Genomic DNA, 18,239 nt, shown 5'->3' on the forward strand with positions numbered 1-18,239 from the left:
TTTGAATTCGAAATGCCTTACATTTGGCGCCAAACCGGAAGCAACAGAGAATGCATTTTCAACCCTCTTCAAGCAATTTCCCTCCCTTTCTCTTTTCCGCAGCTATTAAGCGCTTTGTTTTCATTTCCCTTCGCGTAGTCAGTTGGTTTTCAACTGCAGTTGCAGGTGCAGCAAGCAGCGCTTGATTAAAATTCCAATTTTAATGACATCGCCTTCCATTTAAAAGTGTCAATTTATACTGTAAGTTTGAAAGTTATTGTGAAAAGTGTTTAGCAACTAAAAAGTCAGTTCATCAAATGTTTAGTTAAAACCTGTGTGCGAGGACTTTTGAAGCCTGCAATGCGTAGTTATGGTTTGAAATACCAGGTCGTTGTACTGCGTATATATAACTTTTGTGCCGCTTACATTTTCCATATTTCGGTTCTCGGTTTTTGTTTACTGCGTACATCAAGTTTTCCGACCACCGGTTACCTCTAACCCTCTATTGCTTTTCTATAGCCTCCCCTGTCCGCTCACCCCTGATGGCTGATGGGTTTTCCTCTTTGGTCATTTTTTTGTTTTTCCTTAATCTGCTTAATTGACATACAATTGATGGATTTCTTGCTAATCATGCTGATTGGATTTAACCGAGGTCTTCTTGCTCAGTTATTCTATCTTTTTTATAGTACATAAAGAAGAAATAAGCAAATAGCATATTTAATTTAATTACAATTACAATTATATTCAATCATAATAATTAAGTTTTGCCATAACCTTTAGATACATAGTTCTATTTGCGAATGGATACAATGTTCTCGCAGTTTTTTTCCGCGCACGATAAAGAATATTGGTCAAGTTTGCCTATAATGCCATGTCGATAAAGCCACCAGTTGCGGCAGCTGTGTGATCCAGTATTGTTTTTCCTCGCTTTTCCAGCGTTAATCTCCCAAGGTTGGGCCATTGACAGCTGTGCTCGGTTGAAGGTTGGATCGTGGGTGCAACTACCTCTGGGATCTGGGATCTGGGGTCTGGGGTTCCTCGGATGGATCATCTTCGCTTTCCACGCCTCCACTTTGCGTCTGGTTCTTGCAGTTTATTCAACTTTCCAACTGCGGAGCAAAATGAAATGGCCAAAAGCACAGTGGTATTCATATGCTAATCGATTGCGCACTCATATTCCCTCCAGAACACACCTTTCGCTATTGGAAAAATTGGATTTATTACGAAGTACTGTCATGTGCCGCATGCCTCGCATTCTGATTTCGGTACTCAGCTTTTTCGGCGGCTTCTTTCGCTGTTTCCCGTATTATTCAACTGGTTTTGAATGGAAAGAAAGTGACTCATAGTAATCATCGTCCGAGGAGAGGTATCTTTGGGTGGATTGGTGGTTGTGGAAAGAAACAGTAATTCGCATTGTGTTAGTATTCATAGTAACTATGAAGTTCTGTGTAATTCGAGTTGGAGGGGAAGCACAGACAGAAATTGATGGCTCGCGATTAGCTTTCTGTCCAATTAATCTATTTCTGGAATATAATTTATTTTTATCAATACTAAATAATCTTTGGTGATTAGAGAAAAAGAAAATGGCAAAATATATTAATATTGAGTACAAGACTGTAGCTTCATAATAGTTTACTACTTATTATATAACACCTGATCCCTCAATGCCCACGATTTTGACCATTATCGTTTTATGAACCACGGCTCGTTTAATTCTGATGCCGTAAGCGTTCCGGGCACCCATCCCCAGACTTTGAACTATATAACATCATCCCGCATCTATAATTCATTCAACTGCGGTCTACGTTACCATCGACACGATCGCCGTGGAATCAGCCAACCCATCCCGTTGGGAGCAGGCCGAAATGACAAGTAGCCTCCTTCGAAATCAACTTATTCACTCATTCATCCATTCACAATTGGCTAACGTCACGCCAGCCCGCGCCCTGCCCCCCAATTTGTTGCAGTGTATGCATGTCAATCAGGCTTAGAAAACCGAAAGCCAGACTTTGTCGCCGGCTCCTCCGATTCCCTGCCCCTTCCTTAATTAGTGGCCAAATGGGGTGCGTTTGGAGGGTATGCCGATTTGGTCCGGGCTTTGGCTCCCTATATATGATACGGGTTTGGGTTTATGCCTCTCATTAGAGAAACATTTGGTGTCCCAAGTGGACTTTTAATAATGCGATTTTATTTTCTTGCGATTTCTGGCCGGGCATAGGGAAAGACTTGTTATTACTTGCTTTCGACGATCTGCGATTCATTTCGAATTTCGCTATCAGCTTGGAGTTTTTTTTCCGAACTAAAAAGTGTCGCCCTGAGCATTTTCTAGCTTGCGAAAATAGCTGATCGTGAACCCAGATTTAACCCTTGTTTGGAAGGCTTTCTACCAGCGAATAGTTCGGTTTGTGGGGCCCACGCTCCAGCATCGTGCCACCTCCGAGGGCTACTGGCTGTTGGAGCCTTGGAGCACACAGATCTTGGGAGCACACCCAAAACTTGTCGCCGCTAGGGGGACACGCGATGTGTAATCAGTGCGGCGGACTTGTGGAGCGGTATCTCCTCCATCGCCATCGTCATCATCTCCTGCTTGCGCAGTTTCACTCGGATTTGTTGACAATAAATCTCGTAATTTGTTTTTAGCTTATTCAGATTTTCATATTTAAAAAGCTGGGCCAGTGCCTCGTAACTGGGCGCAAAGGAAACGGGTAATTTATTCGCGAATTCGCGACAAAAGTCACACTAACATGTTTTAAGCTCGCCTATGTGGGTTAAGAATAGAGATAGTAAGCCAAGAAAACCATAAATTTGAATAGGTGGGTGTCACTCGAAATTGGAAGTGTGTCTGAGAATTTTGTTTAGTTAGAATGTGTATGAATGTTTATGAATTAGCGGCGCTTGGGCCTGTAAACATGAATATCAAGTTATGAATGAATGAATGTTTGTAAACAATTCTGATAATTTGATATGAAAATGGGAACAGAGAGTAATAGAAATGGCAAGTGCCCGTGTCTATTTATAGATAGACTCGATATCTCCCAATCTGAATCACCATTGCATCTCAATGAAATCTTGAGCAGATCTACTCAAAACCCACACCACAAGGGGAAAATATCGTGACGTTGTCTGGAAAATTATAAATGTAAATTAAACATTGAGAACGCCCATTCGTGTGCCAAGAAATGGATGTAAATCATCATTCGAGGTTTACTGAATGACGATTGGGTAATAACGCACCTGAAATTAACCTGGCTCAAAGTTCGTGGGAAGTGCAGCAAGTGTTTTGGCCGCAGTTGGTAGCCAAATAATTGGATGCGCAAAGAACACTCTGTAAACAGCGTTATCAGTGGATATTGGCCACATAATTGGGCCCAGATAAGCAGGAAAAATAACTCTATTATCTACCGCTATCTTTTGTTCCTTATCTGTGCGAAATAAGTATAATTCTTTATGGAAAAACTACGCCATTTATCCCAGAAATGCGAGTAATTATTAGCCAAGTTTGCGAGCCTAGCTAAATCGATGGCTTAAGCTGAAACTCCGTACTATTTTCCACTTGCAGCGCATATAATTAAGATTATTTACCAGATTGTTTATTTGGCCCATTTAACAAATTTTCCCCGACTTAATCGCCAGCCTGAACCAACAATGTATTAAGAAATGAGGAGTAATTAAAGATTTTAAGGTAGGGCCATGTACTTGCTTGATCTTTGGCCGGATCCGATCAGAATGTATTGTAATTAAAGGTTGCAGTACAATAAAGGGATTGTTTAGGCCTGACTGATCAGAAAGCTAATTAGGCTTACGTTCAGATGGACCCAATGCACTTGTTATTCCATTCAATGCTTAAGGGTGAGGTTGAAAGGTGATAAAATATAAATATAGTAGCTAAATGAAATATCTTGAATATGCATCTTTAAACTGCAGCAAAGAATCTGCATCACACATAATTACCCCTATTTTCATTGATCGGTGGATATTCAAACAACAATTAAAGCATTCTCCGCACAGAATTTGCTGGGCAAGGGCACTTAAGTGTTTTAAACAAGCCTTGTCCCGTGGATTAACCCATTTAAAAAAGTCGTAGCAACAGCCCTAGATCTATTTAGAAACCAATTAGCCCGGCTAATCTCGGCCCAATTAAGTTTTTCCAGCTTACGTGTCTTCTGTCAAGCTAGCAGACTGGCTTACTGGCTTAATCGCGAGCCCTGCACAAACCAGCAATTAAAAAATCAATACCTCGCATTGATTACACGATGCCAATAACTGATTTTCGAATAATTGCAACCTTCCACCAGCTCGTAGATCAATAAACCCGAATAAAACCGAGCTCATACTATGAGACAATACCAAAAGTCCCAGTCAAACTGCAATTTTCCACATTGTCGTTAAAGCCCAGACATAAATCACCTCGAACCGCAAACTGATTCACAGTAAAAGAAAAATTGTGGCGATTGAAAAACGCAGCTAACGTCATAGGAAAAACTTGACTTTGACTTGTGCAAACCACGCAACGATCGTTAGCAAAAAAAATCCAGAAAGAAATCGGGAGATTTGCCAAGAGAGTGCTCACTACGTAGTGCCTAACGGGACTGCGATGGAGGTCAGGGTATATTACTTGTAATGCACGACCAATAAACATATGCAAGGAACGCGCTACTTGACTCGACATTTGGACACCCTGTCTTTCATTTTAAATATCATGTTGTAGTCTAATTATCATAGCATCCTTTTTGGGAACAAGAAAAGCCAGAGTTACGAAAAGGTCCTTAAAGGTACTATTTACTAACTTAATTTAGACCGCAAGAACCTAAGCCTGCAAGAAATTTACACATATACTGTTGCACGCCAATCCTGCATACCCCGCAGCCCGCAGTTTACTGGATATCGGAGTTTGGAGCAGTCCCGTAACGTAACGCTAGACGTAACCGACCGGCGGGAGAGAGAGAGAGAGCGAGAGTTTCCGCCGGAGCAGCTGAGACGTATTGTGATGGGGATAGGGGTCTTATAAAGGCGTCGTGGAGAGCGCTCTACCGCTTAGTTGATCGGCAGCGAGCGTGGCGAGCGCACGTGCAGCGGGACGTATATATTCTTGTTCAGCGGGATCGAATTCGGGGAAAATCGAGACATACACAGAAATCGAAGCACATTATGTATAGCACACGCAATTGAAATTAATTTACGCGTCGCTGCCCATCTGCATAAGTTCAATGGAAGCAGAGGCAAAAGCCGGAGCAAAAGCACACACCGTGTACTGAGAGGAAAAGTAGAAAAATGTTAAGAAAGTGCAACAAAGTCGAATTAGTAAATCAACAAAAAATACAAGAAGTGCGCCTAACAACAATACAATAAAACAATCGTCGCGTGTTCGTCCATATGTTAAGCAAAGGTTAATTAGACAGACTGCAATTATTCCGCGTTGCAGTTGGCTGTGGAGTACGAGAAACATTTCTTTGTGTTTATGTGTTTTCATTAAAAAAAAAATCGTTACGCGTCTAGTCTTACGACTTCCCGAGAAGAATCCGAATTATTCGTGTACTACTGCGAAGAAAAAACCCTCTGAAGAGCTTGCAGTCAAGAGGTTCGTTAACACCGTCGAGTTAGTTACCTTTTGACCCATTAAACGGAGAAAGAACTAGAGAAAAGAAAGCTTTGGGAGGAGTGGAGTGCAGGAGCGGGTTGAATCACCAGAAGAATTGTGTAAACAAAGAACAGAAGAATGCTGAAAGCACGCACTGAGAAAAAAAGTGGAATGCTTCTAGATGTTTAAATCTAAATTTCTGCAACAATTAACTTTCTCATAAGTGTACCATTTAATTTAAAATTATGCTTAATTCTATTTCCCAAAGTAATATTTAAAATAGTGGTAAATGCTAAAAACTCCCGATTAGAAAGTAAACAGCTGTGCGGGGCAGCTGCATAATTTGCCTGTCTTTCTCAGAAGAAAAGCTACCCGTTCGAACTCCGTCCTGCTCTTTCTTCGCTGGCCCTCTCTGTCTGCCGCGTCATACTCGAACATAACTTGAAAGTGGAAAATGTAGGCCATCTCGCATTAGAATCGACTTCATCGGCTGGTTTTTCTTTATCGTGGGACCCACTCCCACTCCCACCGGATTATGCGTTCCGCTGCGAGCAGCATTTCTAGTTGCATCACTCGTGCCTCGACTAACTTATTCATGAGTGTGCTTTGAATCGGGAATTGTGCTATGCAAATTTATTCACTTCCATACCCATAGCCAGCGGCAATGTGTTTCTAATTTGTTTGGGAAACAGTTGGGGCAATTACTTATATCGTGAACTTTTATTTCGCTACTCCAGCGGATTAATCTCTCTATCTAAATTCCCATTCAATCATCTTAATTTCGTTCAATTTGCTCATTACGCGCGCGGGATGATAAAATTTACTAACGTATGAATATACATACATACAACTAAGGCACTCGAAATATAAGTTATAAACAAACCGAATATAGCGGTCAATGGCTGACTGCCACTCGAAGCGAGAAATTCAATAAAAAAAGGCAAGACAAATATTGGAAATCAAAACAAACTTAATATTATGCGCTACTGCGACGTACATACACGAATGTACATCTACATATGTTCGCTGTCATAGAACTCATTCTTGTGCATATATGTTTACCGAGTCTGGCTGAGATAAACCCTGATCCATTAACATTATTTAGCTGGCCACGTGCTGGCCTTGGCGATGTCACTTTTCTTTATCGCGAGGCGAGCAGTGAAGTAGTGGTCCCAGGGGTCGTATACGTAATGCGCGGCTTAGTTTTCCTTTTTGTATTTTTTTTTTGTATTTATCCTGGCTTTGCAGTAGCCAAGCCGAAACGATCAATTGCCTCATTCTATTGTAGTTCTCATCTACTTTGTTTTATTTTCTGTGCCGGAGTTGTTCATGATCTTTCAGTTTCGTGACTTTAATTGAAATGGCGAGCGTTTTTCGATTTTTTTCGAGTTTATGTATTTGCATGTCGAGCCAGCGGCGAAAAATAACAATTTGCATCGACTGAGTTATGAACAGACCGAATGTCTAAAGGTCCCAACGACCTTTGCGACTGGAGCTTTCCAAAATTATATGAATACCCGGATTCTCATAGTTTGGTTTCGGTGCTTCTGAACCACTTATGAAGCTGGGTCACGATCTCTGGGTTACAAAGTGCATACACAATTGTGTTTGAGTCATCGGAGTGCGGCTCAAACTGCTAAAAGATAAGTGTTGCCATAAAAATATTTATTATTGCTGGAAATCAGCAGCAGAGGAGCAGATTCATAAAACAAGCTAAAACTATGCACAGTATAATTTTTGAAGATAAATAAAACGAGTAATGCTGGTTCATAAAAAGTAATTACGTGCAACATTAAAAGGCCTCGTTGCCTTTGCAGCATAGTGGGTTCACAACATACTCCCGATTTACGTATTCATCCGTGATTTGATATGCGACCATGGCTGAATACTTCGCTTTTCTCATTTCATATGCATAGACATGTGCACTCCAAAATGCTCACATATACATATATTTAATTATGTCATTCGGCGAACATCGTGAATTGATCGACCATATGCTGAACTCAATTGTATCTGCCACAGTCGCCCAATCAATGGACGCCGCCAGCTCAATGAAACTGCACTCGAAATGCACTCAAGACAGAACCAGTTGAACTTCTAGCTGGCACCAAGATCATGTCGCACCTCTCGACTTGATCGGCTCTATTTTTTGGCTAATCAAAGACTGCGAACTGCGAAAAGCGTGTAAATGATTTGCAGTTCTTTATGTTAAACTGGTTTCTCCTTGTCTCAACAGTGTTTGACTTGTCATTCAGCGAACAAGCCAGACACAAGCTCTTTACACCAAAGTCAATATCAGTTGGCCACTCGAAACTCTTTGGCCAAATAAACACAACAAATCCGGAGTGTGTGTGTATGGACTGCCTGACTAAAAAGAACCGCGAAAAGCCACTGGAAAAGCGTTTTTGAAGTAAGCCAATTTGCATGGGTGCTAGCCTAGATATTCGTTCTTTGAAGGTTTCTTGTTGGGAAAGGCACTGCAGTTTGGTATATATTATTTCAATAACTATTTCCCAATAGTTACACACCTTTCCATCGAGTGCAAACAACATTCTAGGCGATTCCTCCCCGCTTATTTGTTTGCATAAGTAATTAGCAAACCCTAAATCGGGCAGAAAATTACTGACCTAAGTCAAGGGTACATAAAATTAGCAAACATTAGCGAACTGCGGAATAATCAACTATAAATCAATTCTAATTTCATTAGGACTAGAACATCAATATTTGCTATTGACACCGTTCCTTCAAATTGAATTTAATTCACAACTAAGCCTTCGATTTTATTCGTTTTTTGACTGTCTATTTTTGCATAATGTCGAGTCATCGAATCAAAGAGGAGAAATTCCACAAAAGATGACAGGTCCAAAGATTATTTGGTTACATGCCATGCTTTTTGGAACCCGATTCGAAAGAAGCGTAGTCTGTAAATAAACCTAAAGTTTATTGGACTCCGAGAGGAATAATTCGCAGATAAGGGATCTTCAGACTGGCAGCCTACAAAACTGTCTATCCATCAGTGAGACAGAGCTGACTTAGCGAAGTGCCCCCATCTCCCATCAACAATAAATGCCTTTTACATCTCAATAACTTTCTTTGTTCGAGGCAGGCTTAAAAAAAAGCCCAGAAAACAAAATAAACTGTGTGTATATTATATTTATATATATAAGAAATATTTAATGACGCATCTGCTAAGTTCGCGAGGTGCAAGTGCTAAATTGCACAAGCACAGAGAAACGCCCCAAAAAATTAATTTGCTTGCAACAAATAAATAATTTGTATTCAAATATCAACATTAAATGAAGTTAACGCCCCAGCGAGCAAACAGGTCGTTAATTCGAAAGCGGCTTCTATAATTCTACACTCGTGCGAAAAACTTTTGAGAGGCCATTAATTATGGACGTGAATTCTGATTGCAGATCACGGATGTATCACATCATTAGAAAGAACATGGAAATGAACCTAATTTATAAGCCATATTTAATTATATACACTATTAGCACTCAAACTCCGCCTTGGCTTTCAAAAGTAGATTACTGCAAAACATTTATTGATTGCATTCAAACACGTCTGCGTTGATAAGACTAATCTTCGCAGCTTCTTGAACCAACTTGCAACGCATCTAAAGAGTTCATTCCTCCTTGTGACTTTTCAGATACCCATCCTGACCAGAAACATTGAGGATTCCGTGCAAACATGACCCTCTTGCCAGACATCAAGGCATCCGATGCCGCCTGCTGCGTGGGAGGTGCGAACAGCGATGCCAGCAGCAGTTCCGGCGTCTGCAGCCTCAAGGGTCACCATGGTGACCCCGATGGCGGTTGCCTGGGCATCAACTGTTGCACCACGGCGGCCAGCTCGGAGCTGTCCATCGACGAGACGTCATCGACCTCGTCCAGGGGCTCCTCCGAGCTAACCAGCAAGGTGACCAACGACCTGAACGGATTCCAGAGGCCGAACTACCACCAGGCGGTGGCGCATGCCAACTTCGACCACTGCGATCCCGTGGACATCCAGTTCGCCGACGTGCGCTACACAGTGAAGAAGTTCTCCTTCCCGGAGCGGAAGTTCGGTGGGTGCTGCCTCTGAGCACTTTGAATGTTCTATATTGAAGTATTTCTTATTGCGCCGCAGTCACCAAGGAGATTCTTCATGGCCTGAACGGCAGCTTCCGGTCTGGCGAGCTCACAGCCATCATGGGTCCTTCGGGCGCCGGCAAGAGCACGCTGCTGAATGCGATGTCCGGATTTTGGTGAGTCCTCCGCACGGCTGAACTTGAAAGTCGATATGCACTTTGCGGGCAGCTTCGCTTTTAATTTATGGTTATATCGCTGAATATGCAATCTGTTTCGTGCCATTTAATTACACATTGCACACATCGGCTGTGCATATAAAGTGCAGACGTCGCAGTCGTTCAATCAATCAGCACATTGTTTGAGTGTCGGCAGCCAGTAACACAGCTGCATTTGGCTAGCTATATAATTAAATTTTCACATGGCTGGGTTAGAGATCGAAGGGTCTTGTGGAATTTCACCTAGTTCTAGTATCTGCCCATACAGCTTAGAAAGCGATTGCTTGTAAGCTGTAGGAATTGCATTTGCAACTGATAGCTACATAGGAATGTGCGAAATACACATGAATCACAATCGCGCGTTTTGTTTGACGTCTGGAAGGCAGTGCACTTGCGATTGCCGTTCCATCCCGGACATATGGTAATCTCATCACTTCCTCCGGCAGGTCGGTTCAAGTTCTCAGCCATTGCATAATTAGGACTTCAGTCGCCGATGGGAAGCAATCTCTCTGAGTCACAATTGCCCGCCACAATTGACGTATCTCGCAGGAAATCGCCGCTTAATCGCAGCCCTCTTTTGATGGCCAACTGAAAGCTATTACAGCATTTTAGTAAATAAACATTTTAGCAATTTATACATGCACCGCACGTGCAGAGGGAGGAACTGCGAGTCTGGCCAGTGGAGCCATTCACTGCAGGCTGCTGCCTTAATTATCATGATTTAAGTAATGGACGTGGTGGTAAAAACGATGCCCCAGGCGGTACACGGGTTTTCATTGCTAAACGTTATCGGTCAGTAAACTATGAACTTGAAAGTGGCGCATGAGCATAATATACATATGTAGCTCGACTCACTTCCCCGAACCCGAGACGCTTGTGAGTGAAGCTATTTTTCATTCAGTCCAGCCCATGTTGAACCCATGTACGTTATAGTACTTAAACTAACAGCTTCGCCCGATTATATTGCGATTTTTGTTCGACACATTTTCACTCGGCACTCGACCACGCCTCTTTTCTGCAGCTCCACTGGCGTGTCGGGCGATATCCGGGTGAATAGAAAGCCCATGGCTCCCAGCTCCGAGAGGTTCCGCCGAATGCTGTGCTACATCCACCAGGACGATCTGCTGCGTCCACACCTGTTGGTCGGCGAGATAATGCTGCTGGCGGCCCATCTGAAGCTGGGCTTCAAGGTCACCAAGGCGTACAAAATGGATCTTGTAAGCGATAATCCTAGACCCTTTCTCCATGTATTTATAGCTCTAAAGAACATCTCAGGGCAACGATTCGATATCTTATCCGAAATACTTCTGCACTCTTTCCAGATCAAACACATCTTATCGCTGCTGGGTCTGGAACATCGCTACAATGTGCCCACTGGGAAGCTTTCGGGTGGCCAAAAGAAGCGACTCGCAATCGCCCTGGAGCTGATAAGTAATCCCCCCGTGCTATATCTGGATGAGCCGACGACGTGAGTGACACTACTATATGAAAACAGACTTATGTAATTAGAGTAGCCATGATAGTGATCATCTCCAGCATTCCGATGCTAATAACGATGATGAGCAAACTTTGCCTGGCGGAAATTCAGCAAAAACACCAACATGTCAAGTTTGTCCCCATCTATATTGGTATATGAGTTAGGGCTTATCAATTGTCCAGATAGTCTGTTTAATAGTTTCGACTTGTATTGATTAGTGGTGTTCGGTGAGCTGTAAACAGTTTATTATTTAAATTTTTTATTGATTATTCATTTAATTACTGCGCTATCTGGCAGATAATTCCGTAATTAATTAAATTGTTCATTAGTTGTAGATTACTTTAATAGGGATTGATGGGTCCGTGGTTATATAGTATGAACCTAAATCGGATTCATGCAGCAATAAGAGCCAGTTATTTTGAGTCGTCTGGCTGGGGATTATGAGTATGAGTCCCTTTTCATGTGGCATGACTAAGTACAAGTTGGTTGATGACTCCACAATCCCAAAGTGAAAATCATGACTGGATACTTTGCAAGCAAAGGGAGTTGCCAGTTCCAGAAATATCTCAAGAATAAAAGCCGAGAACGACTGGGTTTTTTTTTGAGACTCTTCATACTATAATATCATACGCTTTTCTTCTTAGACCTCACTTATCACCAATCATTGGCAATTAGTAAGCTCCAAGTCGTGAGATACATGTAAAAAAGGGTATTAGGCTAAGTGTAAACTTGAATCTGGGATACATGGATATAAGTATCTGAAATTATACGTATGTATCAATTTTAGGCAGTAATAACACTTGAAAGAACTCGTTTTTGAAAGTGTCAAATAAAATGCCGACTGCAAGTCGATCATCAAATCTTTGCAATGCCGCTCGACTTGCATTGGCAAATGGATTTTGGGAACAAACCCGTTTCTCACTTTCATTTGACTTCGCTACAAGTTCAAGCCGCTATCTCACCTACCATTAAAGTTTCAGTTGACCAGTTGCTTGATGTTCTTTGCTGTCAGTAAGACAGATGTTTGGTTTAATGGGGTTGTTATTCGTTAGCTCTTCAAAGGTTAGGCGGGCAGCAATTAAACAAAGTTGAGTCACCCCGAAAGTTGAATTAATGACCGGGTCGTTCTGCTCGCTTGTTCGGATTCCAGTGGCCTGGACAGCTCCTCGTGCAGCTCCTGCGTGGCTCTGCTGAAGAAGCTGGCGTCCCAGGGCCACACGATTGTCTGCACCATCCACCAGCCGAGTGCCCTGATCTTCGAGATGTTCGACAAGCTCTACGCCGTCGTCGATGGCCACTGCATGTACCAAGGACCTGTGCGGGAACTGGTGCCCTTCCTGGCCGACCAGCAGCTCGTCTGCCCGAGCTACCACAACCCAGCTGACTATCGTAAGAGCACCACTTTCATGCCACATGCCACATATCATATCATATCATATCATATCGTATGGATTTCAGTACTGGAAGTGGCCGTGGGCGAGCATCAACGTGACCTGAATGAGCTAATCCATGCGGCCAATAAAAAGTATTACGAGGATGTGGATCGCTGTAGATATATGAGCAGTGCCGATATGGCACGCCTCGTGGAAACTATTAAAGGTGAGTTCTATACTGCTCAGATCAGTTGCCATGCTTTGTGTAAATTAAATTATTCTAAATATAAAAGTTTGAATGAAGTTTTATGCGAATATTGTTACGGTCCAGTGATAGCCATCTTTATTAGGCCACGTTTTAAAGTTGAGTCGTTAAAGTAGAGGAGGTGTGCTACTATTTTCGGTGTTATAAATGCGTTTTAGCTATTAAATCTGTGAAGCAATTCCAAACATATGTATACAATCAAATTTTTTTTAAGGTAAACTGCCAATTATTGGCGCATGGTGCAGAAATTTCCCCTACTAGAGCTGCCACTTACTAACTGGAACTTTCTCCAAATTGCAGAAAACATGGGCGGCAAGACAGTGGTAAAAACCAGTGAAGCGCTGGCAGCATTTTCGGCGGCGCAATACTCCTGCTTCGACTACGCCTCGCCGCAGGAGCTGGCTCTGGAGGAGATCAAAGCACTGAGCGGCGCCCCCGAGAGCGCGAATCCAAATCTCCTGGAGAAAAATCTGAAGCCACAGCCACAGCCCCTTGCCAGGCCGCCGAATGCCATCCGATCGGCCTCGTTCCTCATGCAGTATGTGCTCCTGATGCAGCGCATCTTGATCTGCGCCAAGCGAAACTACGTGAGTAGAAACACAGTCGAACCTCGATACCACGAACTGAGTACAACCATCAAAGTTCAAGGCTCGAATTATGGCAAAAATATTTGTTATATATATCTGTCAGCTTTTTAAAGCACTTAAGCTTACCTTTTTATTTTAAGACTCGACTGCAATAACTTTAATGCACAAAGTAACTAGGGTAACAATTAGTTGAAAGCCGGTTTAGGGCAGCGGCGTTAAGAGTTGATGGTTGATGGCCTGTCGAGTTGATTTGGTAATTGGTGCGGCGTCCTCGAAAAGTGAATCCAGTTTCGGCTAATCTCGTTTCTGCGTAATTCTTAATGGCTAATCTCTTAAATAGCCGCTTTTTACTTTATTTTTATATTTCCTCGGGCAATTACAGCCCAGTTGCACATTACCATTTAGTGGCCGTACATTAAGTACTATAAGTTTTTTGGGAAGGTTGAACACTTCGCCACGCTTTCGGATTTTGCTAAACAAAAATCATACAAAAATGGGACTTATGCATGCTCTTAATGGTGATATAAGATCATGCATGCGGAATATAATAGAGCACCAGCTGAATTTTTTATGCATTATGCCCGAGCATATAATCAGGGCATTAAGCCACATTTTTAATAGCGACTTGTGGGCTCATAAGTAATTCATGCACACAACTCATTGTGCAATTGAATTCTAACATATAACATATATTCTACAACATATATTCTACAATTAACAACGATTTTCAGTTCGTTGGCACTGGCACTACGTAAAAACAAATGACTCGGGGCAAAGGCTCAAGTACTTACCATAAAAAAGAGATAAATAAATATGTAGCTGCGGAATCAGAAATCCCATCGAGATTGATGGCCCGCGTTTATCATCCGAATGTGCCCAATTAGCACTTGGCGTATGTTTGAATGTGAAATTGAACAGCTTGTGTGATGACCACTTAGCGAGCTAACTCACTTTTATGTGACTGCACACGATCAATCTGCGATGGATCTGCATACACACTGCACTCGGCCACTCAAATAGTGGAGTGTGAACATAGCTTCGTTAGCACCTCCAGTTCCGCCGATATTGACGTGTCAACCGGCCAAGCGGCCAACCGCCGACTCCGAGAATCTCGGACCCACTCGAGCGGCTCGTAACTCAAAAGTAATGCCAGCCAGCACTCAGCCTTCACATAGATTTCGGCTTTGGACTGTTCTAATGACCAACATCCACGGCACGATTTACTGGCTATTAGTTGCCAAAAGGTACAACTGCGGTCAATGTAATAGCCATCAAGTTGGGCACAGTCTTGTCTTATTACCAGCTACTTTATTAAAGTTATGGGTGTAGTAACGCAATATGTCATAGTTTAGACCCACTTTCCTGCCAGATAGTTAAAAGCTTAGTGCTTGTGACAAATAGCCCAACCTTGAGAAAACTGCCCATAAATGTGTCACTTCGAGTGAAACTTGCTGTGAACACTTAAACTAACAACAAACTAGCAATGAGCATATTTGCAAGGACATTAAAGAGTTCTTCGCATTCGCATGAGAAAGTTCAGCAAAGTATCTCAGTAAAGTATCTCAGTTTTGAGTTTCCATGAACTGCTTGATTGGCATCTGTATCAACCTGTGTGCCACATATGTACCTAACGCCCCGTATCTCTTTCAGTTTCTGCTGCTGGCCCGCATCCTCTCGCACATTTTCATCGGAGTCGTCTTCGGGTATCTGTACATGAACGTGGGCAACAATGCCCAGAGTGTGCTGGGAAACTACGTGTATCTGTACGGCTCCACGCTGCTCTTGGTCTACACGGGCAAAATGGCTGTGGTCTTGACATGTAAGTAGCTGCAATCGCCAGATAATCGCCTCACTTCACCTTGCCATCATCTAACCACCCAAGTGCATTTGTCCAAGTGGTTCTCGAGTGCTATCGAGTGTGCCTCCGACTTGGCCCCTCCCAGTTTCCAGTCGGTGGTTTCCTTGGATAGCCAAGTTATGCATAAATTTGTCGCCAGATTTGGCCAAAAAACTGCAGCTGTTCTTGCGCAATGTGTGTCGATTTTGGCAATTTTGCTTTGTCGCTAGCTGCCGCATTCTAAGATATTTTTGTCAATATACTTATTTATCGCGGAATGCGGATTAGCCAATAATATCTTGGCATTTGCACAGTTGTTTCGTGGCTCTTAATTAGCAAAAAGGAAACAAGATTCTAAGCTTAGATAGTGGATCATTAGCTGGGTTGGTCCAGAGATTCAGCTAGGCTATACAAATGCCCGATTTTATAAGTTGCTAAGAGTAAAACTGTGTTCTAAGATATCATCTACATGCAGATTGTTCTATTGGTTGTGTCGACTTGCTCAAACCTCACAATCTTGTATCCAGAGAACTCTCGTCACAAACAATAAATTATCAGCGTTCCAAATACGCCATAGTAAACTTACCGAAAATATATTGATTGGAACATTAACCCTCGAGGCGAGGCCAGATCTGATTAGCGATAAAAGATCTCTGACGATCGATCCACTTTGTCATTTATAATTTCCATGTAAATTGCCAAAAGTGCACTTCTCGCACCGAAAAAGGCGATCCTGAAGACCGCTAAGTAAATAATTATAAAATACAAGAGACACAAGCTGCGATTATTGTATAATAAAACCGGTTGGCCAGCGATTCTCTACTCTTTTTTACAATAAATTACTGCAGACAGGAGGCATTGGAGGTATCCGATCTTTACCGGTTTCGGTTTACTGACCTGACCTACATATGTATAATGCCCTCACCTTCGTGCGCACACTTCGCATCGAATCGCATCGCATCGCATTGAACCTAACGAATTTAATCGCAATCCCGTTTATCAATTAACTTTATCCGCAGTTCCGCTGGAAATTGACATGCTGACACGGGAGCACTTCAACCGCTGGTACAAGCTGGGTCCCTACTTCCTCTCGCTGATCTCCTTCGAAATACCCTTCCAGGTGAGCCCCGCCATAGCGCATACTACAGATCGCCGGGGCGATCAGAACCCAACCCCAACGGTGGCGGCGGTGGTCATTAATCATCATTTAGAGCTAAGCTTCCATAGGTGGCAGTGGCCTAATGAATTGCCGCTCGGTCATTAAGTCAAATTAACGATGTGAAATCGGCGATGTTCGAGTTTGCGTTTCATTTGCGTGACAGAATCGCGTAAGCCCGACTCTACCTGTAATTTTGCAGTGATTGTTCCGAAATGCCGGACTACTTGTATATATATATGTAAGTGTGTTGTCCATGTAGTGAAATTGGCAATGAAAGAAACTCTTTTGTTTGCCGCACTGTTTCACGATTCGAAAGGCAAACATTTTTGGTAATTAGGGGCAACATTCTCTTGTGCCAGTCGTACCAGTTCTACATATAGAGTTTATACTGGTTTTATCTAATCTAGCTACTATTAATCACTTATCACGGCCCATATCAATGCAATGAATTATAATATTATCATAAATGTTAAATGACACACAAATCAATATTAATATCTATAGCAAATCAGCCAATTAATAATCTCTTCCCTTTCCAATGGCTTACTAATATTTGAGTTTTTCCATTTCAGAGCCTCTGCACCGCCATGTACATCATCATCAGCGTGCATCTGACTGGAAACGATGCCACGGACTCATTCCGGATCTACTACTTCATGCTGCTGGGCATAATGGCCTCGTTGAGTGCACAGGCCTGGGGCTTCTTCGTGGGAGCCACGTTGCCAACCAAGGTGGGTTCAACACGCGACCAGCTAACTGGGAATCCAATTGGTTATAACTGATCTTTTCGCCTCAGCTTGCCGTGTTTCTGGGACCCATTCTGGCGGTGATGTTCTCCGTTTTTGGATTCTGCACGCGCTACATCGACATCACGCCCCTCTTCCGATGGATGTGGCACCTGAGTTACTTCCGGGCCGGATTCCACGGGGCGTTGAACGCCATCTACGGGATGGATCGACCCTTCCTGGAGTGCCCCGAGACTGCAATGTACTGCCACTTCCGCAGCCCGAAGGTCTTCCTCAAGTACATGATGATATCGGATGTGCACATGTCCGACTGCCTGATCCTCATGGGCATCGTGATTGGAGTCATGCATGTGCTGACCCTCATCACGCTGTGGCACAAGCTCAACAAACGATAGGATCCCATGGCCAATGCTTGGTCCCAGTTTCAATCCCCTTGTACATAGTCGGGTGTCTTTCCATCTCTCCTTGTTTTAAGTTCCAAATTCGAAACAACCCTTTGTGTTTTTACGATTGATCGACCGATTCGATGTTAGCTTAGGTATTTATTTAAATATTCTCTGAAATATTGTACGCAAGAAGGCTTTAGGGTAGCTTACTCCAGTTTAAGTGCTGATATACCAAAAAGGAAGATCAACTGCAACACAATCTCTATAACCCCGTTTCCATCTTGCCCTGTAAACTGTATACTTCATCCACTGAGCTGGATCTCCGCCAGGACTCCAGCTATGCCAAGTCTTAAATATTCATCTACTCCTATAAGGTCCGCTACAAAGATACTTTTGTGATCAATATTTTGTTTCGTCTCTTTAGTTTTAGCTCTAAGTTCGAATTACTTGTATATGGCATATTTCGTTTAGTTTGTATAGACAATGTTTTAAATTTTTGTTTTTATAATAAAACGTTTGGTACATCTGATGACTTCTCTTTCCTTACTATTAAGAATTTGAAAA

The 18,239-nt window shown here is 42.6% G+C and overlaps 1 protein-coding gene across 3 annotated transcripts; it reads left to right on the forward strand.

Moving 5' to 3' along the window:
* Nucleotides 1-162: 162 nt before the first annotated feature.
* Nucleotides 163-18,204, forward strand: LOC6617403 (ATP-binding cassette sub-family G member 1). 3 transcript variants are annotated; one of them, XM_032727545.1, is made up of 12 exons: nucleotides 163-240; nucleotides 9,210-9,626; nucleotides 9,689-9,806; nucleotides 10,867-11,062; nucleotides 11,168-11,313; nucleotides 12,473-12,711; nucleotides 12,781-12,921; nucleotides 13,261-13,547; nucleotides 15,198-15,366; nucleotides 16,404-16,504; nucleotides 17,116-17,274; nucleotides 17,340-17,684. In XM_032727545.1, exons 2-12 carry the CDS (start codon nucleotides 9,251-9,253, stop codon nucleotides 17,682-17,684), a joined length of 2,277 nt encoding a protein of 758 aa, XP_032583436.1. In that variant the 5' UTR covers nucleotides 163-240; nucleotides 9,210-9,250. The 3 variants fall into 3 exon arrangements, with proteins under 3 accessions (XP_032583436.1, XP_032583435.1, XP_002041728.1); XM_032727544.1 differs by lacking the exon at nucleotides 163-240 and adding an exon at nucleotides 5,015-5,557; XM_002041692.2 differs by lacking the exon at nucleotides 163-240 and having other exon boundaries at nucleotides 9,251-9,626; nucleotides 17,340-18,204.
* The last annotated feature ends 35 nt before the right edge of the window (nucleotides 18,205-18,239 follow it).

This window comes from Drosophila sechellia, chromosome 2L (assembly GCF_004382195.2).
Source record: "Drosophila sechellia strain sech25 chromosome 2L, ASM438219v1, whole genome shotgun sequence".
Lineage (NCBI taxonomy): Eukaryota > Metazoa > Arthropoda > Insecta > Diptera > Drosophilidae > Drosophila > Drosophila sechellia.